General features: G+C 42.1%; 1 protein-coding gene and 1 long non-coding RNA gene across 19 annotated transcripts in view; one reads left to right on the plus strand and one right to left on the minus strand.

Moving 5' to 3' along the window:
* Afdn (afadin, adherens junction formation factor) overlaps nt 1-14,436 on the minus strand; it is a 120,731-nt gene extending 106,295 nt beyond the window's left edge. For 10 of the 18 annotated variants that reach the window (XM_060373336.1, XM_060373332.1, XM_021644007.2 and 7 more), the window contains exon 1: nt 14,160-14,434. In XM_060373336.1, the coding sequence (XP_060229319.1) occupies nt 14,160-14,264 (105 nt within the window). In that variant the 5' untranslated portion in view covers nt 14,265-14,434. Of the gene's footprint in view, nt 1-14,159 lie in introns of all 18 variants that reach the window. The other 8 variants (XR_009587957.1, XR_009587956.1, XM_021644003.2 and 5 more) reach the window with 3 other exon arrangements.
* A 114-nt stretch (nt 14,437-14,550) lies between these two features.
* LOC110552571 (uncharacterized) lies at nt 14,551-22,524 on the plus strand. Its single transcript, XR_002476653.2, has 3 exons — nt 14,551-15,065; nt 20,441-20,534; nt 21,512-22,524. It is a non-coding gene; the product is annotated as an uncharacterized LOC110552571 (long non-coding RNA).
* The last annotated feature ends 2,264 nt before the right edge of the window (nt 22,525-24,788 follow it).

Below are 24,788 nucleotides of genomic sequence, written 5' to 3' on the forward strand. Positions count from 1 at the left end.
CACTGGAAACCCAAAGAGGCTGAGCTATGATTATCAGCAACGGAATACAGAAGCAGCAGCAACAACAACATAGTAGATGAATTTACCAGCCAAAATAAAGGAAAACAAGTAAAAAAAAAAAAACTTTCTTCCATCTATTATTTGAGCTACCACTGGATGATACTGCCCACATTTAGTGTAGATTTTCTACCTCAAATAACCTATCAAAAATTCCCTGACAGGAGTGCCCACCAGCAGCTTGTCTTTTAGTTGATTCCAGATCCAGTCAGGTTGAAAACTAAGACTAACCACCACAGACAACCTCACTGAAACATGACAAACGCTGTAGGGCACACAGATGATAATAAGCAGCATCACTAGGGTGCTAGAAAGCAAGGGCTCCAGGGAGTATTACAGAAACTTGGAACAAGACCAGACAGTACATAAAACCAACTTGACAAAACTTTTTAGCATGAAGTAGGAAAACTCAAGAGCTATGCCTGCTTTGAAGAAACAGCCTGCTTCTCTAACCTGAACTTCTGTGACCACTCCCTCTCAGGATATTTAAGCAGTTTTCTCTCTCTCCCTTTCAGCAAACCCAACATTTGATGTTCCAGAGATTTCTGTCCTAGGTTTCTTGTCTCTCAGGCACTATTTTCCCCCTCAACTATACCTTGGCTATATCCCCCTGATACAATCATCCTGACCTCCTGACCCCCATTACACTTAACTGAGTATGAAGTTGCTGGAAAATCCATAAGCACTCAAATTAGATAAATGTTGAAAAGAACTTATTACTTCCCCACTCTAATTCAAACTTCCCATGTATACTTTTTACTCTGGTTTGTGGTGCCATTGCATATCCCAGTAACCAAGTAAACACTGGGATTTCCATAAACTCCTTTCTCTCAAACATTCTCATTACTCTCATAGAGTCTGAGTCTACTTCCTCATAATCCCTGTCTTCTCCTTCCATGGGACTGTAATACCTTAATTCACTCAGGCCACTGCCTCATACAGGCAGGCACAATATGGTCCAGGCCTCCTGCCTCCACGCTCAAGAGCTCCTGCCAGCACTCACTGAGATGATGCTTAACTCGGCTTACACTCCAGTGTCTTAGCTGGCACCAGTCTCGTCAGCCCGAACTAGACTAGTACAGCCATTGTGACATGCATAAATACACAGTATTTCATCTCTAACTTACACTGTGAAACAAATGGCCCAAAACAATAACAGCTCTCATAGTTGTGGTTTTTTGTTTGATTTTCTTTCTTGAAACTGGGTTTCCCTGGTTGTCCCAGAACTCATTCTGTAGACTAGGCTGGCCTCAAACTCAGAGATCCATCTACATCTGCTTCCAAGTGCTGGGTTAAAAGTGTGCACCATCACCGACCAGCTGTGTTTCTTTCTTACAACAGTGTCTCACTCTATGGAAGCTGGGGCCAAGGCTGAGAGAATGAGCCCTACCTGGAACATACTAATCCTTGCAAGAATGGAAGTAATGCATGAGGCCTAAAACCTCTGCTCAGGAACAGCATCTCTCGCCGTTTAAATAAAGGAAGTCATATTGTAAAGCCAGATACCCACGAGAAACACAATACTTTTACAGGGAGGAGAGCAAGTCGCTGTAACAATCACAGACCTTTATGAACTCAACAACTTTGAATACTCCTCTATCACACAGTTCCCCAATCCCCCTCTGCCCAAAAACTTGACTGGGCTCCCACCACACCCAGTTCCTCTTGCTTACCTTAGCCCACAGTGCTGAACCAACATGCACACTGCAGCTAAATCATATATCGGGTAAGTGCCTTCTGCCTAATCCCCATAGCTATCCCAATCTCATCCAGACACAGTATATGAATGCACCCCACACCCCACTTTCTACACAAAGGCACTTTTTGTAGTTAGCCATTTTTATTATGATTTATCTAACACACTAGCATTTAAGCCACACAAGAAAAGGACCATGTGTCAAGTGACCACTAAATGAGTGAACATGAAAATGCAGACTACGAAGAGTGTGTGTAGGGCAGTACCCAGACCTGTCCTGCTAGTACTGTTCTTCTTCTTACGGGCTGATCGCAGGCTATTTCATCCCCTCATCCTTGTAAACAAAGCCTATCAAAGAACAGTTCTCAATCAGTCCTAGTCTGAATAAATATTGCTTTCACTTAAGGTAAATCCCCAGGATCCAAAGGTATCCTTTAAATGCTCAAAGTTTTAGCAGGGCTGAGCCATTACAAAACAAACCAAAGAAAAAGCAGCAAACACTTTCTCATTCTAGGAACTCAGTCTATGATCTAGGAGCTAACGACTTCTAAAATTTCTGTTCCTTACACACATCAGCTCATGATGTAAATAGTAAGTACTGTAAAATACAACCTGTAATACTTCTCAAAAACTGAGCTGGTAATACCAACCACCTACATTAGTAATCATATATTAACAATGAACGTCTGAAAAGCCACCAAACTCAAGTTAACACAGCCAACGCATCAGAAGCTGTTCTGTGTAAACACCAGTGCTGGTTGTTTAGAGGACATATTTAAAAAAAAAAAATAAATAAAAGTTGTAAATTAAAATAGTACTTTATTCAAGAATACAGACAAGAATATAGAGCCAAATGCAATATTAAATAGAAATAAAATTAAACTGCTTATCTAAGAACATAATATAATTATAAGGTCATTTAGTGATAATTATAAGATTTATTTAGTGATATTTGGTCTCACAATAAAAATTAAGTATGCAAACGTGATTCTTAAAATACGTAAGAGAAAGCCTCTTATTCATAGAAGAAAAGCACTGTAGAATGCCCATTGTAGCTGCAATTTAAATTTCTACCACTTCAGTGACCTTTGTAAACTGCAGTCCAAATTACTACAGACGTAAACAGTTCTAAGGTTTTGTTTTGCGTGTGTATAGGTGCGTGTGTAATATGTATTAAGGTTTATATCTGTGTGTGCATGTATGGTGCGTGCCTGTGTGTAGGCCAGAAGGCCAGTGTTTTCCTCAATCCTTCTCCACATTTTGGGGGTTGGGGTTCAAGACAGAGTTTCTCTGGCTGTCCTAGAACTCGCTCTGTAGGGTCAGGCTGACCTCCAACTCTGAGATCCATCTACCTCTGCCCCTGTCCTTACTGGGATTAAAGGTGTACACCACCACTGCCCACCTGTCTCGACTCCATTTTGAGACACAGTCTAGGACTGATTCCAAAGTTCACAACCCAGCTTTCACTGGCTGGCCAATGAACTTGCATCTAATCCATGCTCCCAGAGGCACTGGCATAGTCTCTGCTCCGGTGCCTAAGAAACTACTAATGATGGCTGGTGTTGATGACTGCTACACATCAGCCAGGGACTGCACTGCCACCCTTGGCAAGTTTGCCAAGGCCACCTTTGATGCCATCTTCAAGACCTACAGCTACCTGACCCCAACCTCTAGAAATAAACTGTGTTCACCAAATCTCCTTGTTAGGAATTTACTGATCAGCTTATGAAAACCCACACCAGAGTCTCTGTTCCGGCTCCAGCTGTGGCTACCAGGTAAGGGTTTTTATACAAGAAAAATAAAGTGAATTAAGTATGTTAAAAAAAAAATAAGAATTCTGACTACTTTGTAGGAGACAAAGTAACTCCACATTCTACCTGTAGTTAGTAAAAATAGTCAGACAGAGTAATCTATCTCAGGGAAAACACAAAACTGTAACAGACTGTAACAGAGCTTTCAAAGTCAAAATAAAAATCATCAGCCTGATCATCTGAGTTCAATTCCTGGAATCCGTATAGTCAAAGAAGAACTGCGTCCTGCAAGCTATCCTCTAACTCCAACGTGTGCCATGGTGTGCACTTCCATGCATGTGACTGCACACACAGTACATTTTTTAATGTAACTTTAAAAATCGATACGCTCAGTTGGGTGTGGTTTATAAACAGAGTAGTAAACAGCTGGATGTGCTGGATGTCATCAGACTACCTGCGTACAAATCATTGTCTGACCGGCCATATCCCCTTGCACAAGTTACTTCCTCTTACTCTACTTTCTCATCCATTCGCAAATGGAAACAGCAAAAGCCCCCACTTCCCAGGACTGAAAACTGAAAGAGGGAACATACAGGAAGCACTCACACAAACACCAGACACACAGTGGGCCTCAGGAAGTGTGGCGTATCCTTACCAGAATAACCTGGGTCCGTTTTAATAACTAAATCCTTGGCAGAGATGTGGCTAAGAAATATGATTCATTACTGGCTAAATGAAAATGATTAACCTGATACAACATATACTCTCCCACCCCTAAGTAAAATAAAACCCTGCAAAAAAATCAGAAAGGCAAAAAGAATTTCTTCAGACAACATACCACTGGATAATTTGTTACCTTTGTTTCCAAATATCTAAAACATGTATTTTATACTATAAAGAAAACAAGCACCTTTAAAATACATAATTTACTACAACTAACCCCTTCACCTATAACAGTATTCAAGAAAAAAAAAATCATACATATTTTCAATGTTCTTCCTGCTTACTACTCTTCAACTTCTCCATCCCTGATACTCTCCAAAACAATTTCATGGATGTAATGTTTAAAAAGTTAAGCAGTAATCAGAAAATTTTACATAAAAATCACATTAACTGTACCATGAACTCAATGAGGTCATGTTTGCCAAACTTGAAATAAAACATTTTTAAACACTGGAAGTCTTACACAGTAGAAGCAGTAAAATCACTGTCCATGGTACTCACGGCAGGCTGCTCCTCTTACATAAATGGGGGCTTAGCTGATCTACAGAGGTATTATTACAAATTCATGTACTCATGAATTAGAATCCCTTTTCTGAATTGCTTTATTCTTATAAATAATATTTAATAAACATATTTTACTAAATGGTTAAACAGTTCAGTACTGCTGTCTATAATAGTAGATATAACAGGTACCCAAACAGTCAAAAAAACTTATACACACCCAGGAATTAACAGTATGATATATTGTTGGGAAACAAGTTGACACTAAATAAAAATAAGGGAATTTTAAATGCTGTCAGTCAAAATATCAAAATATTAAAATTCCAAATGTGCAAGATAGGTTTTGGCATATAAAAGCTGTCTGTGTTTGTATGTCTGTCTTTCTCTCAAGATTTACTCAAAGAGAGGAAAAAGGACATGTCTAGAGCTAGCCAAGAGTGGGCATAACTCAGATTCTCTATTTAGGAGAGGATAATAAAAGGTCTGTTTCGTCCTAGTCTCATTCTCTCTGTCTCTGTCTCTGTCTGTCTGTCTGTCTCTGTGTGTGTGTGTGTGTGTGTGTTTAGTTGCCTGTTTTTTAATGAGAGAGGGAGGGCAGGTGTGGACTTAGGTGGGTGGGGAGGTAGGAAGGCATAAAAAATATTTTCAAAAAAAAAAAGTCACAAGTTGACATAAGACAAAGAAACTGTCATCTTATTCACACTATACTGACCACTGCCGCTCTCTATTCCCTATGCACTTTTGAAAACAGGACTACAACTAACCAGAACACATATCTTCAAGTAGGTTAGAATAATAAAACTTGATGGTTACTACTATGCTAGGTGTGGCCAGTATTACTGAATAACAAGAATGTAAAAAAAAACAAAAAACCAAAAACCATACTTACATCACTAGTAACTAAAAATTAAAATGGAGTATTTTAAAACACTAAAAATGAGAAAACTTGCCTAAAATTAATGTTGAAATCCACTCTACCATAAGTATTATGTTCATTTAAAATATTATACAAGATGCTACAGGCCTGCTTGAAAACGTCCTGCATACAAATCAAACTTTAAACCACCGATTAGCCCCCCACCACCTTCATCACTATAGTGCTAGGCTTAGCTAAGTGCTAAGACTTCGTATGCCAGGCAAGGACTTTATCACTGAGTACATGTCTAGCCCCAAGACAAAAATTTTAAAGCCATCTGTAAATATTTTAGAGCACAGCTTATAAATTGTAGTCCCCCAAACACCTTGAAGTATTATGTGGCTCTTTCAGGTTATCTGAATTAGTTATTTTTGTAACAATAGTTAGACAATATTAGCCTCTCCCATGTTGTTGGCATTTGTACAAGTGACCAAAAATTAAAATGAGTAAAAGTAACAATATCTTGGATTTCACACTCAGCATGTTTGTAAAAGGTAATGTAATTTCAAAATAAAATGGACTTTAAATATGTGAAGATTTCCTATAGCAGCCACATTGCTGTGTTCCCTCCACTAATCGCATTGTAGAAACCAGACAAAAAGCAAGGAGCTCAGGCCTTTGTACAGAATGATGCTATCATTTAACACTAAGATACCAGGGTTGAAAGGATTTTTAAATAGAACACCAATGGTACAGGAAATAACCCCAAGTAACTACATAAAGTTTCTATACAACAAAGGAAACAACAAGCAAAGTTGACAGCCCACAGAATGGGGGGAAAATCTTAACCAGCTACACTTCGGAAAAAGGACTAATATCCAGAATTTACAAAGAATTGTAGAAATTAAATACCAAAGGAAAAAACCTCCAATCAACAAATGAGCAAATGATGAATAGATGGTTTAAAAAAAAAAAATACTAATGGTCAGTAACTGTTTTCAGTGGTGTCCAAAGTCCTTAGTCATCAGAGAAATGCAATTAAAACTACTGATACCCTTCTTCCAGTCAGAAAGGGGCATGTATACAAGAGAGCCCCCTTAGTCACTGCTGGTAAGGGTACAAAGTAATACAGCCACTGGGGAAATCAGTCTGGAAATTACTCAAAAAGTAGAAATAGAACTACTTTATGGCCCAGCTATTTCACTCCTAGGCATGTACCCAGAAGTTCACACCCTACCATCATATTGGTACCCTGTTTTTTCCACTGCCCTTTTTCACTACAAGGAACTGGAACCAACATAGCTGTCCCATCAACAAATGAGTGGATACTAAAAATCTGGAATACATGAAAAACAAAATGCTTCTCAGCTCTAGAGAAAATTAAGTTTAAAATTTTGTAGAAAATTGATGAAATTAGATTAAATGAGGTCAAATACTCTCAGAAGAAATAATACACATATTCTCTCTCAAATGTGAAATCTAGACAAGAATATTTATACATACATAAACAAATGTATCTGTAGTACAGCACAGCATGAAGGAAAGAGAACAAGGGGCTAAATATGGGGATGAGGAAGAACTGACTGCATGTAATGGACACAAGTTATGAAAGAAGACATAAAGTTTATTGTTTTTCTAGTTCTAATTCTGTTATGGGCCTTCCAGGTCTGTTACATAAAATACATTCAACACTGAAAGTGTGAAATGTAATGTGGAGCTCTGGAAACAACTTGTGGCACATCCCTCATCACAGAACTGGGCTCCATTAGAGCATGTTCAGAGTCTCATTTCACCTTACCAAAATGTAACCTGGTTTTAAAGACACACAAAGAAGTGAGTAGTCTGAAAAAGGTCTGGGCCTGCCTGTCCAGGGTCAGTTAGCAAACTCCAGCAAGTTCAAAAAGTGAAGGCAGTGTTACCCAGTCCATTCTGACTACCTACAGGCTAAGAGAAACAACGCCAGTGCATGCCTGCAGGCCTCTTCTAATTAGCAGCATCCAACTTAATCCACAGTGTTCAGAATGGTCGCCAGTCTGCCATTCAGTGACATTTACAAGGTAAAGCATATTATATACAGTCAAAGTAAAAACATAACGGTATAATCAATCAATTCCCGAGTCTCTATTCAGTTTCATCCCTGACACATACCTGTAAACTTGAATTATGCAATCTCACATTCCTCAACTTTTAGGCTCAGCTTGCATTAGGAAATCCCTCTCAAGAATTGTAAGTAAGCCTTTATCTCTGTGCTTATTCTCACCTTATTAAGATTATTCACTCTCTAAATTATGTGATGTGGGTCATTCACATATGCAAAACTGAGAGTGAATTTTTGTTGTCATTTTTGCTAGAACAAAATCCAAGCCAGGGGTAGAGGAAAGAAAGCTAAGCCAGATAACTTGAGATCAGCAAACAGTCAACTGCCCTTGCTAGCTCTTAAAACTATGTTCAGAGCTCACATCTTCCTGGGTTTTATAGTAAGTGCATGTATATAATAAGGTGTCTCGGGACTAAGGCATGAATTTAAACATTAAATGTATTTAATTTATGTTACACCTTATAAAGAGCCTACATGTAATTCTACACAGTATTTTCATTGTCCCTGGATTCTTGGTACTACCTGTCATATGAGGTCAGATGTTGATTTTTCCACTTGTGATGGCATATTAACATTCAGACTGTTTTGAATTCTGCAGCATTTTGGACTTTAGATTTCAAGTTAAACAGAGATGTTAAGAAAAATGTGCTCATGAATAAGAAAAGCCAGGCTGATAACACACACATGTGCCATCAACTCACAGGTCCAGAGACACCGGCAGGCAGCCTAGACAAGAATTTCCAGGCATAATCGGAATGTCAGGCCTAACAAACACTTAATCTATCCATAACTGATTAAACAATCAATGGAACATATGTAACACACGTCTAAGAACCTGTCTTACAGGTATAAATGCAAGCCAAGCACATGCACTGTTCCTTGACCTCGGCATCTTCTAGGCAGATGAGCTGAGTTGCATATAATCTCTGCCAGGGACTAACAGAAACCACAAACTTCTTCCTGATGTGGACATAGCTTTCAAATATTAAGCTACTGTAGCTTTTAGCACTATATTTCCATTTTACTTATAATTAAAAAAAAGTACATTTATATCTAAATAGCTGTTGTATTATTTTCTGATGTTACCCCAACACTCAAGTCTGGCAAATTGTTTAAAAACAAGTTGACCTATACTACCAGAATAATAAACAATGCCTAGCAACAATGCTTTTGCAGACTGCAATTATTCAATTCATACATAACAAAACAATAAACTTGTTTCTTAAGCTTCCATCAACCTGGTACCATATCCTAATATGGTTCCCTTTTGTTTTTCAATAATAAAGCCACTTCTATGGATATTCTACTGTTGTCATTTAATTACCATTAAAATTCCATAAAAATCTACAATTACAAAATTTATATTCAACATCGGGCAGTGGTGGCACATGCCTTCAATCCCAGCACTGGGGAGGCAGAGGCAGCCTGATCTCTGTGAGTTCAAGACCAACCTGGTCTACAGAGTGAGTTCCAGGACAGCCAGGGCTACATTGACAACCCATATCTCGAAACAAAACAAAACAAAAAAAACAGCAACAAAATTTATATTCCACTGGGCCAACAAATTGCATGAAGTTATTTTCACCAGCATAGGTCTAAATAAAGCAGTCATCACTAATATCAGTGCTGTATCTAGGCTGCTAAGCACTAGCTTATGAGGGTTAAGTGAAGTCTCTCCTCCATGACTGCTACAGAGCAGACTGCACCAAAACTCACCAATGACAAAGCACCCAGAAAACAAGGAGCTACAGAAACCATTCACAAAACAGTTCACTGTCCACGCTGAAGTGAAGAAATGTTGTCACTGCAGGCCTAGTACTGTAGCCTAGGAAATTAGACACTACCAGATGTCAGCTTTTAATTATCAAACTCCCCTTCTAGCATCTGGTATGGAAACTAGCTCAGGACAGATCTGTTCTTCCAGAGAGCAGATCTTGGGGATGTTTGCAGGAGGCAAGTGACACCTACCTGGTTGGTATACAGGAGGATAGCAACCTAACTGTTTCCTATGGTAATTGTGCAACAATTATAGCAAAAGTTAGGCAGCTAGCATGTTGCAGGAGTACAGAATTTTAAAACGGCTATCATGGGAAACATTTCCCTGCCAAAATAATTTTTCTCTTCTTTCTATTATCAGTTGTTCTGATTTTTGGCCCCATGGAGTCAAAAAGTACCTGAGTATATGTTTGATAGTGGGAAAATGGGGAACATAAATCAGGAGTTGGCAGCTCTCCTACTTCCACTTGTGTGTGAATTCCAAACAGAAATGCGGGGTATAAAGTACAAGTCAAATACTCAAAAGAGCAGTTTCAGCAGCTCAACCATCTAACAATTACAAATTAATGTGTCAAAAAATGTCTGGGCAATGCCATCATCTGAAGTTGTTGTAAGTAAATTTCTTATTGATAAGGGAGGTAAAGTATCCAAACATTAGACAAGAGCTATATAAACACATGATTTAAGCAGTTACTCCGAAACACAAATACTTTAAAGACTTATCCAGTCACTGAAGATCTCTAAGTTGAGAAGGAGAAGAAGCCAAGTACACACACCAATCACCTTAGCACTAAGGCTGGGGCAGGAGAATCCCTAGCTCCAAGCTAGTCTGGACTACTCATGGAGACTGTCTCAAACAAGAACAATAAAAAACAATAGTCACTGGGCCTGGTGGCACAGTCCTTTAATCCCAGCACTTGGGAGGCAGAGGCAGGCAGATCTCTGTGAGTTTGTGGCCAGCCTGGTCTACAAAGTGAGTTCTAGGACAACCAGAGCTGTTACAGAGAAATCTTGTCTCAAAATAAAAAAGGGGGGGGGGAAAGCAAGATGTCTATGAATACTAAATCCCACCAATAACAACCATCTGTTTCATTTACAGTCACAGGGAAAAGATTTTCACCAGTATCAATACTTAAACTACAACTGTTACCTTCAAAAACTTCAGATATAATTAGGTTACATGACAAAGCATCATTACATCCTCAGTGTCAGTCTAGAATACAGATGTAGCTATAATAAGGTGTGCACTTGCCACCTCTTCACCTGAACACCTCCTAGTCTACCTCTGATGGCAATCTCCAAGTTATTTTTTGCACATGACTTCTCAGGATTAGTCAACGATCTAGAATGAAACATGCTCGCCTATAATAAAGAATACGTGGGTATACACACAAATTCTGGGGCTATTTTTCCCCCAGAGGCAAAAAGGCAACAATGAACTAAATAAATAATAAACAAATGACCGAAAAATATCTCACAAAGCTAAAAAGTCAATAACTTAGCAAAGTTTATCAGTGTAACCTTTATGCAAAAGTAAGAATAAAACAAATCTTTATTATGTGAACAAATTTCAGTGAACTTTTACATTTACCACGTGTTTTGCCAGGAATAAAGGCATACATAAAGTAAACCATAGTCAATATTTATTTTTTTATGTTTACTAATTACTAATTGTGACAGATAACAATTTTGCAAGAATAAATCTTTAAATTCTTGCCTTTGTGTAATGAGAAGGAGAAAAGCCAGTAACTCTGATAAGGCTTAGTAAGATCTGCAGGTGACCAAGGCAGTCCTCTTCTAAAAAGGTTCTGGGAAATTAAAAGGATTTGAAAGGGTACTCTGCCATTATAAATTATTAGAAATTCCTAAAGAAATAAAGTGCTAATTTTAAAAGGAGCGTCCCAAAATGCTTGAGAAACATATTTATCAGTGTCTATAGTGGTCAAAGTATCAATTCAGCTTAATGTCACTCTCCCAGTCATAAAATGTTCACTTTCTGTTTAGATAGTTAACTCTTATTTTCACAAAGTACACAAGAATCTAGGACCCAAGTAAGGGAATGATTGGAAAATACAATCAACGTGCTGATCCCTTGAAAGTGTTCCCTTTAAACAAAAATGTAAACATGAAGGAAAATCCAAACTTAACCAGGATGATGCCAAAACATATTCTAATTTTCCTTAAAAGTAAATATAATCAAGTTTATCATCTTGCTAAATATAGAGAGCAAAGAATTATCAGTGGTTATAAAAAATGCCAGATACCACCAAGCCACAGATGACTAAGAGTTTAAAATGTGGTAACAGACACTGAACATTGCACCAAAAACAAACAAACAAAAGAAAAAAAACTCATTATACTCTTACAAACATATCAAAAAAATCGCCCAATTAAACAAATATGAGGCTTAAATCTTCCACTTCAGCAGTGAAGTCTTTTCAGTGTTCATTGAACATCTAATAGGGGTTGATATAATTCTTATCCTCTTGCACAAAACTGCTTGGTTTGTAACAGCCAAATGGAATAAAAGCAAACATTAGATGGTAAAATTATTTTCAGATGCAGCTTAGACAAAGCAGGCTAAAACCACTGGCTCTAGACTGCTGCTTTAGAGAACTGAGTTTACTTTCATGATATAGTATGCTAAACATAAAGCTTGGCTTCAAACTCAAGAGCAGAATAATTTCAATAGTATCCAAACGTTCTCCAAAAAACAAAATCGAAAATGTGAGCTAGACAATACATAACAATAAAGATAAGACAAATAAACTAGACACTTTTGGAAAAAATATTTTCATTATGAAAGGCTTTCAATTACAAGTCCTTTCTAGAAATAAAAATGTTCAGATGTGAGTGAGGATAATGTAGTGTGAAAAAAATAACCTCAGTTTTAAGCCCTTTAATTTTTTCATTATCTACACATCTTCTCACCTGCAGGATAACTGGGGGAGGGGAGGAGCTTCCCCCAAAAGATGCTAACTTCAATAACTGTTCATATTTCCAAGAGGACAGATAAAAGTTTCAACTGAATGCTGGTAAAAGAGAATCCAATTAAAGAAAATACATTTAATTTGAAATGTTTTAAAGTCAATGCCTCAATTTAAGACTAAAACACTAAGCTGAATGTTACTTCTCAACTGAAAACACTTCTTTTCTTAGCCAGACTTACCTGAAAAAACAAGGCAAGAAAATTCACATGACTAAAAATACTTTACCTCCAAATTTTATCCTAGCATTAAAAAAAAAATCAAGCTAATTACACTGAAAGACAAGATAATGCTGAAACTCAGCAGCTTGATGGTTCATTTCTAAAGAATCACTAGTACGGCTATGAATGAACACTAACTACACAGTAAATGTGCTTACTAAAACTCAACTCGTAAAATCATTACAGAAGATGAATTATGAATCAGGAGTAACTTAACATCGGTGTTCAAGTTGGCAACCTGAACCTAATAATTTACCTTAGCTTGTCAAGTAGGGCTCCAGAGAAAGGGCTTTAACTAGGTCAAGTGTGCTCACAAGAAGGTGAGACAGAAGAAAGGGGAAGCCTGCCTGCCTTGCTCCACAGGCAAAATTAAGTCAAAAAGGTGAAAGCCAAGAATGAAAGGGATTCAATGTGAAGAAGCTGTTCAAATCTACCAAGTAGGTTTTCGCAGCTAAGCGCTGCTGTATTTTAGCAAGCACCTCTTCCAAGAAATCAAAACTAGAGCTATTTCCTGACTTGGCACCAACCCTAAGTAAAGTGTGGGGTCGCGCAGGAGAAGTCCACCCAGCTTACAACTTAACCCAAGGCCCAGTCGACTCGCTGTCACCGGAGGCTTCCCGCCGGGCGCAACTGCTCTCCGGTACTCAGCGGCTGGATACCTGCCCTCACCCCACCCCCGGAACTCTCCCCGCAGCTCTGTTACGAACGGCCACTGCACCGGGCTGGAGCGGCGCTTATCTGTCTGCCCCATGTCTGCCCCCGTGCCCCGCCAGGCCCGTATGCGCTCGCCCAGTGGGCGCCCGGGGCTCAGACCGCCGCGAGCACCGGCCGGTCACGTGCCTCGGAGGGGGCCAAGATCCGCGTCCCGACACTTGGGAAGACGCCATCAAAGAAACTGGCGGCGACGAGGACACGTCCTCCCCGGGGCCCTGCGGACCCCGAGGGGGAGGCCCACGGCCAGGAGTGGGCCGCGTGGGGGAGAGGGGGCGGAGCGCCGCCAGGTGGGGGCCGGGTGGCACAGGTGGGCCGTGCGGGCACAGGTGGGCGGCCAGGTGCAGTCCCGCGGGCGCTAGTGCGATCTGAGGACTCACGTACGGGGCTAGAGAGGGTCCCGGTGACCCGGGTGGGGGTCTCGGGACACACGTGGGTGGCCAGGCGGGGCCCGAGGGACACAAGTACACATCCAGGTGCGCCCCGGGGCGCAGGTGGCCGGCCCGGCCGCCGCGCAAGCCACCAAGCCGCCTCGGACCCCGCCCGGGCGGCGGGGCGCGGCAAGAGGCGACAAGGACGACCTCCCCGAGGGACCCTGCCGGCCAGCGCGGTGGGCGGAGGCCGAGGGGACAGGGCCGCAGGCGAGGGCGGGTCCGCGGTCTGGCGGGCGGGCCGGCGGGGGAGGGGCGGCCGCGGGACCCCACCGCGCTCTGCCTCCCGCGGCCTCGGCGTCGCCGGCCTGCGCGCGCCCCCTCCCCTCCCGTCCCCGCGGCGGCGCTCACCTCGGTCGGCTGGCTGATCTCGAACAGGTCCAGCCGGTTGGCGTTCCAGTGGTGAATGATGTCGGCCAGCTTCCGCCGCTCTTCGTCGCGGCCGCCCGCCGACATGATCGCGGCCGCTCCTCCCCACGGTCGGCCGGGCCCAGACACCGCAGGCCGCCTCGCCGCCGCCGCCTCCGCCGTCGCCTCCGCCGCCGCCGCCGCGCGTCCTCCGCCGGGCTCGGCCCGCGTCCGGCCCGCGCCGCCTCAGCCCGCCTCAGCCGCGGCCGGTGCGCCGAGCGCCGCCCCCCGCCCGCCGCCGTGCGCGCCCGCCGTGCGCGTCCCCGGGCGCGCGCGCGCCGCGCACCTCCGCGCCGCTCCGCTAGGTGCTGCTGCTCGGCGGCGCGCTCCGGGCGCGCGCCGGCTGTCCGCGGGCCGCCCTCGGTGCAGCCGTCCTGGGTCCCGACGCGGGCGGTGGGGTCCTCGCGCCCGCGCGGCCTCTGACCGGAGCTGCCGGGTCGCACGGCCGCGCCGGGTCCGCCCTGGGCAGGCTGAGGTGTGCCGGGCGGCGCGGCGTCCTGACGGGCGGGGCGGCCCGGAGCTGCCGAGCCGGGTGGACAGGTGGGCGTGGACAGCGCGACCGGCGGAGCTGGCCCGCCATCCTGCCGCGGCCCTGACCCCCGGGGTGCGCTGGCTGCTGGGGTCAAATCCGAGCTGACCTTTCTCCGGGGGAAAGATAAATTATTATGGTTGTGTGTGAGCGTCAGTGCAAATGTTTTCCGAGTCCTCCTCCGGCTCCGGGTGCTGTTTGAATCCCCCGCATTCCTCAGCCCTGGGCAGGGAGCGGCCGCGGCCTTTGTGTCTCCGGGGAGCGCACGCCACCTCGGAAGCGACAGCGAACCAGAGTTAAAGAACAGGAGAGACATTAGCGTGAGTTGTTTTTTTGTGGGTTTTTTTTTTTTTTTTATCCTTTGAAGCGTCTCGTTGACGCTAAAAACGTAAAAATCAACTTCAACAGTAAATACGGGTTTTAGAGAGGTTGTTTCTTTGTCCTTTTCTCTGCCTCTTCCTTGCCAGAAGTATTTGTTAGCTGGAGAATAAACCATACCCCCATTCATCCAGGTAAAACTGGTGTCTGGCATTATCTACGGCATGCCCTAAGGTTTAAAGACATCACCGAAGCTAAGAGAATAGTAAAACGCTGTCTTTGACACGCCCTCTTTATTTCTGCTATCACCCTTTTCCACTGTGAAGACATGGTTTCTCTGTACCCGTTGGATTTCCTCCTTTTGTAGCAAAGAAGAGCATCTGTCCGCCAGCCTGGGCTTTGTCTTCCCTTGCTCTGCGACTGCACCAGCACAGAAACGCTACATAAGGAGGCTTTTCAGCAGCGGAGCCTGGCGTTGAACTCGTGCCATGGGGAATGAATTCTTCCATAGACCCCTCATCCTCTTCTGGAAGTTAAAGAGGGGCGATTTGCAAAAAAGCATATGTGTGTGAATGCATCTTCCTGTCCTAGCATTCTGTTCCTTTGTGCCTTTAAGTTCCCGTGCTTCAGTGTGGACTCGTCTTTTTACTGTGATGAGATCCCCAGTGGCAGTGCAGCTCAGGACCCTCACTAGCCTCCACACGCATAGTTCCCACTGATAGTGGCAGTGTAAACTGATTTTGACAGTACAAGCTTTATTCCTGCTGAAAAATACTGGCTCTTACAGAATTCATTTGCAAAGCTAGCAATTAGACAACCAATGCTCATGGCACTGTTGCTAAAGGGAAAATTCAGTATTGCTAGACATCAAATATGGGCTCTGCAATGTTTTTATGGGGAAAAGATATGTATGTAGAGAGGCCACTGCACAATGCAGGGCTTAGAGATGGCTCTGAAGCACTGTCAGTTATCATCGGTTTCTGTTTGACTTAAAAGCTCCTCTGTATCATCGTCGGCAGTGAATCAGTTCCCAAACTGTAATTCATAGTAAGTCATTAGTTTATTGATAAAGGCTTAAAAGCAACTTGAAATCTGCAGAATACCTGTGATTCTCTCACAGTCACAAATACGCTAAGAACTATTATGTGTTTAGCCAAGAAAAGCTTTGGGCTAACCCATTCTTCCACTAGTTGTCATTGCTGGAGACACAAAGATAAGTGGGGAGTGAGAGACCAGCCTGTGTTCCAAGAATAGGGAGGCAAGGGCGGGAAGATCAGGAGTTCAAGGTCATCCTTCCTAGTAAAATGGAAGTTCAAGAAAAAGAAAGGGGCACCAAAATAATGTTTGACTCATGTGCTGTGATATTCTATATAAGAACAAAAAGACAAAGGCAATCATGGTAGTATAATCGATAGCCTGAACATAAGGGGGAGGGACAGGGAATACCTTATAACCTGAGTATGAAGGAGGCAGGTGCTTAGGCTGGAGATTGCAAACTCAAGGCCAAGTGCTCACTGCAGTTTGCTGGTACAAAGGTTCCTAAATGTATGAGGCCCTGGGTTCTGTCACCAATGTCATAAAAAGAATTATGTGTAGAGATATTCAAATGCTGTGTAAAAATAAAACCCTGATCCTTTCTGGTTCGTAAGTATAGTGACTGGTCATGCATGACAGCATGATGTAGAAAAGGAAGAAAAACCTAAAAACCTATGAGGTTTGTTAACCACATCAATACAGGAACGGATTCGATGAAAGCGTGTATGCAAAGCTCAACAAAGCTGCACTAGATGAGGCTGGCTGTAATCTGTTAGTTTTGAACACCTTAAGTTTCCACTTTATACTTAACTCTTGATTTTCCCTTTGAAAGCTGTTAAAATATTTTAGTATTTTAGTTACGTACTAAACAATAAGAATCACCAGTACCGAGCTGCGCAGTGGTGGTGCACACCTTTAATCCCAGCCCTCGGAAGGCAGAAGAGGTGAATCTGAGTAGGAGGCCAGCTTGGTCTTGAGAGTGAATTCCAGGACAGCCAAGGCTACACAAAGAAACCCTGTCTCAAAAAAACAAACAAAAACCATCAGTACTAATATAATGGGGAAAATATATGAGAACAAGTAACTGAACTTGTGGCTAGACTCTAGGTTTCCCTTTTTCCTTTCTCTGGTGTGTGTGTGTGTGTGTGTGTGTGTGTGTGTGTTTTCAGTCTCATGTATCTCCGGCTGGCCTTGTATTTGTTCTGTGGCCAGTGGTGACCTTGAACGTCTGACCCTCCGCCCTGTGTACCTCCAGAGTAAGAGGACTGTGGGCATGTGCCACCACTTCCCGCTCATGCAGCACTAGGGGTTTGAACACTTGGCTTCCTGTATGCTAGGCAAGTACTCTACCAACTGAACTATCTCCCCTTTGAAATTCATTTTTAGTGAGGTATTTTTAAAAACAAATTCTACAACCAACTATATGTAATAAACCTTTTTATGCCTCAGTTTGCACAAGCCCCCCAGAAGTACCAGAAAAAAAAAAATCTAAGAAAAACAAATGACACAAATTTCAGCAACTGTATTTACTTGACTACCAATAGCTTTCATACTTAGACAAGTTAGTAGAATGTTGAAACATTTCGGTTTCCTGACTGCACAAGCTGGTTTACAAATCATTTTAGTAGATACAGCAATTTGAAGGATGGGTTTTAAACAAAATGTGACTTATAAGGATGTAACAGTATAGGCAGAGGTAGCACACTTTAGATAGTCTTCCGAAAGCATCTACATAGGAAAGCTGCTCTAGCTTGTTAACCTTAAAAACCAAACAGCTGACTTCCTTCAGAACCCACAGGCTAGAAAGGTCAATGTTGATTAGTTTCTTGAAGCAAGAAACAAGGAAGGGAAGGAAGAAAGGAAAGGTGGAGGAAGGGAGGAATTCCAGATTAGGTTTCCAAAGGTATGTACTTGACTTAATAAAGATATTTTTCTACTCCATTATATTTGTATGTGCCTGTTATTTAGCCTGTTATTTTAGATGAGCTAGTAAATTTTCCAGAAAGCCATTTTTACAGAGAATTGTGATAGAAAAGGATTGTAGAAGCTGGGAGGGGTGATGCAGGCCCTTCTTTAATCCTAGCAGGCAGATCTCTGTGACTCAGGCCAATCTGCTCTACATAGTGAACTCCAGGCCAGCCGGGACTATGTAGTACGTACGACCCAGCCTCAAGAAAAAGGGAGGTGGAAGGTGGGACTTGATAATAAAAAGCTTGACTCATTATATAATGTTAATACAACTTCACCCTCTATGTGGTATGGATAGACAAAACAAGCTGCCAGGGCATATAGCTCAGTGGTCGAGTGTATCTACTTGTGTTCAACCCCAATACTGAAAGCAAAAACGCTGCCAAGATAAGCCACATGACAAACTTTATTCCCACACCAAATCTTTACAAAGCCTGTAATAGCATATTGTGAATATAATGCATATTATAAGAACAAACAACTCAAATTCATCTTCTTGTTTTGTATATTTTAATGCTCCTAATTAAAAATTATACACATGCATAATAGTTAATATGAGCTATATAGAATATATATATATATATATAATTTTGCTGGAAAAATGATGCAAATTTTCATTAAATCTTTTTCTCTTAAACAAGGTCTCAGTATGAGCAAGCACTAAGCCCAGGGTGGTCTGGAACTCACCTCCGACTCTTAGGTACCCGACTCTGAGGTACCCACTTCTGCCTCTTGATTGTGGAAATTAAAAGTACACAACACACCTGGTTTTAAAAGGTGTAGTCCAGACTGGCCTTCACCTTCTCAGCATGTTCTGCAAGCACGGGCCACCATAACCAACAAGTTTTATTTTAGAAGTAAAAAGCACATATCAACTGAAAAGAAAATTACATTTTAGAATTCCTCACCAACAATAGAAATAAGAGAAACAAAAAAGAGTATTGAGAAGTGCCTTGTTAGTGAAGCTCTGAAAGTATGTCTAAGTACACTCCCTGAGGAAAAATCTTTATCCACTAGCATGTCTTCAAGTAAAAAAAAAAAAAAATGAAATGAAGAGTTTTACTTGCTTTTAAAAATGCAATGCCACTTAAACATTTTAAAATTGTTGACATTTTCAGTTAATGCCATGAGAAGTGAAAACTTGACTCTAGCCTTTTGTTAAGATTGTGTTAATGAATATATGCCCTGAAGCACTCTGCCACACACCTGCCCTAAATATACATGAAGAATAAAGAGAAGATGTGGATTTCCAGTAATGGACGCATCTGGGATGTGACAGAGCACCCTCGTCAGAAAGGACATACACAGTGGCGAGAAGGAGCTGACAGGGGAGTCCTGCTGGCCATTGGTCTGGGTTCTTGTTGGGTGAGGAAGGATGGCTGAAAGTGCTGTGGAGAGGAGAAAGCTACTGCCAAGGTAGCATGCAGGTGTGATCTACATAAATGTGCAGCAGAAGAGAAGCCACTGATGCCGACTTCTAACCAGTAACCATGTTAGCCCATCCAGTGAGTGAATCTGATTCCTCCGTCCCATTGGTGACAGCAGGATGCTCCCTTAGTCAAAGCCCTCCTTAGCAAGAAAAAAGACAAAGGGACGACTATGTGTAGCATAAGCTAACAAACCAGAATTTTTTTAAGTGTGTGAAGAGACTAAATGCCAAGAGACCATCACAATCTGCAATCTAGAGAGATTCACTCCAGAGGGATAAAAATAATATTCTGAAAATAGTTTAAAAATAAAAGTGGCAACCAGGCACTGTGGCCCACGTCTGTAATCCCAGCACTTGGGGAGGCAGAGGCAGGCTGATCTCTATGAGTTTGAAGGCAGCCAACTCTTCAAAGCCAGTCCAAGACAGCCAAGGCTACGCAGAGAAACTTGTCTAGAAAAACAAACAAACAAATGTGAAAATGCATGAAAGGATAACTTGGAGAAGACTGAGAAATTATGAGGTAAAGAAGGAAAGCTGGGAATAGGGGAGCACCCTAAGGATCAAGGCCAGCCCAGACTACACAGAGAGACCTTGTCTCAAAAAGCAAATTAGGGCAGTGGTAATAAATCCCTTTCATCTCAGCACTAAAGAGGCACAGGCTGGTAGATCTCTTTGAGTTCAAAGCAAGGCTGAGCTACACAGTTTCAGGACAGTGAAGGCTATATAGAGAAAACACTGTCTTGAAAAAAAAAGGCAAATTACATATATGTATATAATTTCAAATGGCTTACATCCAGCAAATATGCCTTCACAAAGCAATACAGCAAGTCAGAGTGTTGCTACATCTCCCTCACTACGTCCGATATACTAGGTTGGGATTGAGACTCATTGGCTGAAATATGTCTTCAGGTTCCATTTGACCTGTGACTGTGTCTCTTTTCTAAGGTTACCCTTCCGCTCAGATGAGCCTGTCTCCACTCCAACACTGACCATGCATGTTGTAAGAGGAACAACACTGGCCAACAGCCACAATTCTCAGGTTTGTGATCCACCTCTGACCCTCCCTAGGACTGTGAACAGGTCCTTGTAGCTATCTGGGCCTCGGTCTCCTCATGTGGGAAATAAAAAAGGATGATAACATACATTAACTGCCCTTCCTGAGCTGCTATGACAGCCAAATCCAATGAAGGCTTGCAAATTGCTTTCCAAGTATCTGAAATAAGATACTAACACATATCTGCTCTAGATATAAACATGGACAGCTTCAGGGAAATTCTGAATAACTCTGCATAGATGTGTGAGGGAAACTGCACCACATAGGAGAAAAATCATTAAATTTTAACTTACGCATCCCTTCATTTTAATTATTAAAAGGCTCTGCGTTAGAACTTCCATTTGTTCAGAAGATTTCAGTAAAGTTCTGAAGTCTGCAGGACTTTAAGCTTTAGAAGGCTGTAATACCTTGCTGTGTTTTTCTGTTTTGAAAGGAGGGGGCTGTATTACCTTAATTGTTTTCTTTCCAGTAAGTTTAAGGAATCTGGCACAGTATATATGGTACCATTTAAAACTGTATATTCTCTGTAGAGGAAAACCAGTTCTCACCTATGCTTACCCAGAGTCCCCAGCGCCCGACCAGTCTCCAACTCTGAGCCAAGCTGGGATCGCAGCCAAGCCAGCCTTTCCTCTGCTGTCACTTGTCTACTGACTTTTCTGTGAATGCTTGATTTAAGAGGCTCATCTCTTTGACCCTGGTACTGCCCCAACACTCCCTTCTTGCTCATAGTCCATCCCCTTTGTCTAATGCCAGCACTTCTTTCTGTCACGCCATCCTTTAGTTTGCAGCCTCTCCTCATCAGAAACCAAGCCTCCGCAGACACTGCTCTGATAGTGTCCCATTTGTGTTCACCCCAGTAAAACCCTAGCCTCAAGACTAACCATCCACCTATTTTTGCAGCTTTATTTCCCTACTACTTGTATGTGAATTCTAAGCAGAGTATCTGTCTCACCGTCTTACAGGCATATGTTTACTCCTGCACTTCTCCAGCTTCATGCCTCCACAGTCATCGGGTGAAATGCTGACCTCCTCTGTTGTTCACAGCTTCAACTTTGCACTGCTGAGCTCAGAGAACTTCACTTTCCACCCTGTAAAATACGCAGAGCCACATGACTTGTTCTGGTCAATGAGCCATGAAGAACCAGTGTGTCACTTCTGGTGTCCTGCCCTTTCTAACCTTGCCACAGTGACTGGAAAAAGAGGCAAGAAGGATTGGAGATGTCACAACGCCCGGGAATGAGGGCTCTGCCACAGCCAAAGTACAATGGCTCTGGAGGGCCAATGAGTCCCTACGGTGATATTTACAGAAAATGATTTTGTGTTTGTAATAAGCCCAGAAAGAGATTTGGGGTTCCTTCTTGAAGATAATGTGGCCCATCTAGACCCAAAGATCTCCATAGACCCAGCGGAAGTGCCCTCTGCCACTCAGGAGCTCCCACCAGCCCCTCCTACAGAAACCCAGAGCTTTTTGTCTCTCTTTTTTTTTTTTTAGAAATTGTATCTCGGTGCAACCTCTCAGACAGAGAAGCATTAATGCCTTCTTGTGTTTCTCTGCATGTTCCGTCAATAGTCAAAGAAGCATGGAAACTTGACAGGACAATTGGTCTTAGACATTAATTTTGCTCACCCTGTGTAAGTTGCAAACATCATTGTATCCTGCAACTACAACTGCATTGATCCTAGCAATAGCCATTGTATTCTGTTTCTAATAAAGGTTTAAAAAATCTCAAAAAAAAAAAAAAAAAAAGAAAAGAAATTGTATCTCGGAATGATGGAACCAATATGGCCTTTGAGTCATACAATCCTCAGTTCATCTATCTGCCACTGGCTATTCAGTGCCCAGCTGTCTTTCTGAAAGTCGGTTCTCTTACCTGAATAATTGATTTTACCTTAGTAAAATCAGTGTGCAGTACTCACTGTTATTTAAGTTTTCAACACTGATGTGTTTTCTCTCCTTGGTATTAAAAAAAAAGTATGAAACATAAGGACATGCTCAAAGAATAGTATTTTATTTGTGACTTACACTTACAAGACTGCACAGACAAATCTCCCCACTCGATATGCTCACCCACATTTGCTTTCTCAAGATGTAGATGCCCTCTATGATGGTTGACATGGCAGAACACAACTGCATAGTTCATTAAATCAGCAAGGATGGGCTACTATAGAATCAAGATTTTTCCACCTCAAATTTGCCTTCTCCCAAGCAGCTGGTCGTACAGACTGTAGGTTAACATGTAAGCAATCATGAACGTTGCAAATAGGAGTATACAGACCTATGGGCTGGGTATGGCCCACTTCTGAGCTTTTATATGTTTAGAGTGGGTGGTTGGGTCATTGGTTTATTTTTTTTCTCTTTTCTTCCTTTCTTCTTTCCTTCCTTCCTTTCGTCCATATATTTTTAAGACAGGCTGACTTTGAACTCTTGAAACCCTTACCTTTGCTTCCCAAAGGCTAGGAGTATTGGCATGCATCCCCATATACAATTACCTTTTCAAGTGGTTAAAAAAGGTCAAAATGGGCTGAAGAGATGGCGCAGTGGTTAAGACCACTGGCTGCTCTTCTAGATGGACCTGGGTTCAATTTCTAGCACCCACATGGCAGCTCACAACTGTCTGTAACTCTAGTTCCAAAGGATATGACACCCTCACACAGACATACATTTTGGCAAAACACCAATGTACATGAAACAAAAATAAATTTTAAAAAGAAAAAAATCAGAATGAGTCACAAAAAATGTAAATGTATAAGATAAAGGCTATTAGATACTGAGTTGTAGAAGACACGAGAGAAGGAAAGTATCTAGTTCTTGAAAATCTTTATCATTGTGGACTTGCTTTGGCAGGAAAATAAAACAGGTAAATTTTAAATACTTCTTAGAGAGCAGTGGCAATCCCAAAGAAAAATACCAGGATCCAAATGACACTGACATTTTAAGTCAGAAAGGTCATCAGCCTTTACCTACATGGAATTGCTCTAAAATCACTTGGAGAGTTCACAGACAGGCCTCTGGGGAAAAACTTGAATCCCTAATTAGATTGTCTGAGGAAGCAGCTCTTTGCAATTATATTTTCTTAGCTGCAGATAGACAATAATTATGAATGCACATCTATCTGTTTTTGCAAAAGCACACAGATTAATTAATGAGCACTGTCAGCTGACCCAGGCAGAGGGCGTAGGGCAGACCCGGAATGCTGCCGTGCATATGCTGTGTAAGTGAGCACGGGGGCAGACTCAGCTGTACATGAGAAGGTAGTGAGGGCATTGTGAAAGTAGGCAAAAGCTTTCTCTAGTCCGACTGGCTGTACATGGCATCTTCTGTCGCTGGGATCTCCCTTTAGAAACCTCATATCAGCTTTTCTCATTTAACCATTGCGCGTCTCCTGTATTTATTCATTCCCGAGAAGCCATCCAGCTTATTATTGCCCACTGTAGTGAGTCATATTCTGTCCTCTGCACTCTTGCAATGTTGCTTTCTACATCACTCACTTCCCCTTTAACACTGCATTCCTGCAAGGACTGAACTGAGGTACATTTTCATGTGGATCGCATATAGGAAAGATTACACCCCACAACTGTACAGCTTAATTAACTTTCAAAGCAACTGAAAGAACACCATTCCCACCCCAGAGGCCTTGCTCTCATCTCTCCCAGAACTTAGTCCTCATCTTCTGGCAAAGTTAAGCACTACCCTGACTTCTGACATCATAGGTTAAGCCCTCTTACTTTTAACGTTCTCGAAGACAGAATCAAGTGAGCTCTGCCTGGGATGCATGCATGGCTTCTGTTGCTCAAATCGTGTATGAGAGACATGTAGTCTTTCTACATGAGTTACCATGCAGCATCCTGGCAGTGACTGCTGCTGTCCCATGGTTGATGAATTCATTCCAGCTTCTCACTCTTTAAGGGAAGCACTGGACTGAATAGCTCAAGGTGTGCTCCTGTGCAGTCTGTGTACACACATCATTTGCATTTGAATGTTTGCAGAGGTTTCCTAGCCCCAGTCTGTTTAAGTTTCTCTTAGCAGCTTCACAGGCCTACTGTGAATAATGTCAGTCTTTAGCCATTCTGGTGGGTGTACGCTGAGATTTTTTGTGTCTTAATTCACATTTTCCTCCTTTTTAATGAAAATCTTTTCTCACATAGAAATTGCTTGGATGATGCCTTTTATTATGTCTTAAAGCCTGTTGCTTAGTGTGTGGGTGTGCACACACATACATGTGTGTATGGACATGAGTG

This window comes from Meriones unguiculatus, chromosome 20 (genome assembly GCF_030254825.1).
Source record: "Meriones unguiculatus strain TT.TT164.6M chromosome 20, Bangor_MerUng_6.1, whole genome shotgun sequence".
NCBI classification, from domain to species: Eukaryota; Metazoa; Chordata; class Mammalia; order Rodentia; family Muridae; genus Meriones; species Meriones unguiculatus.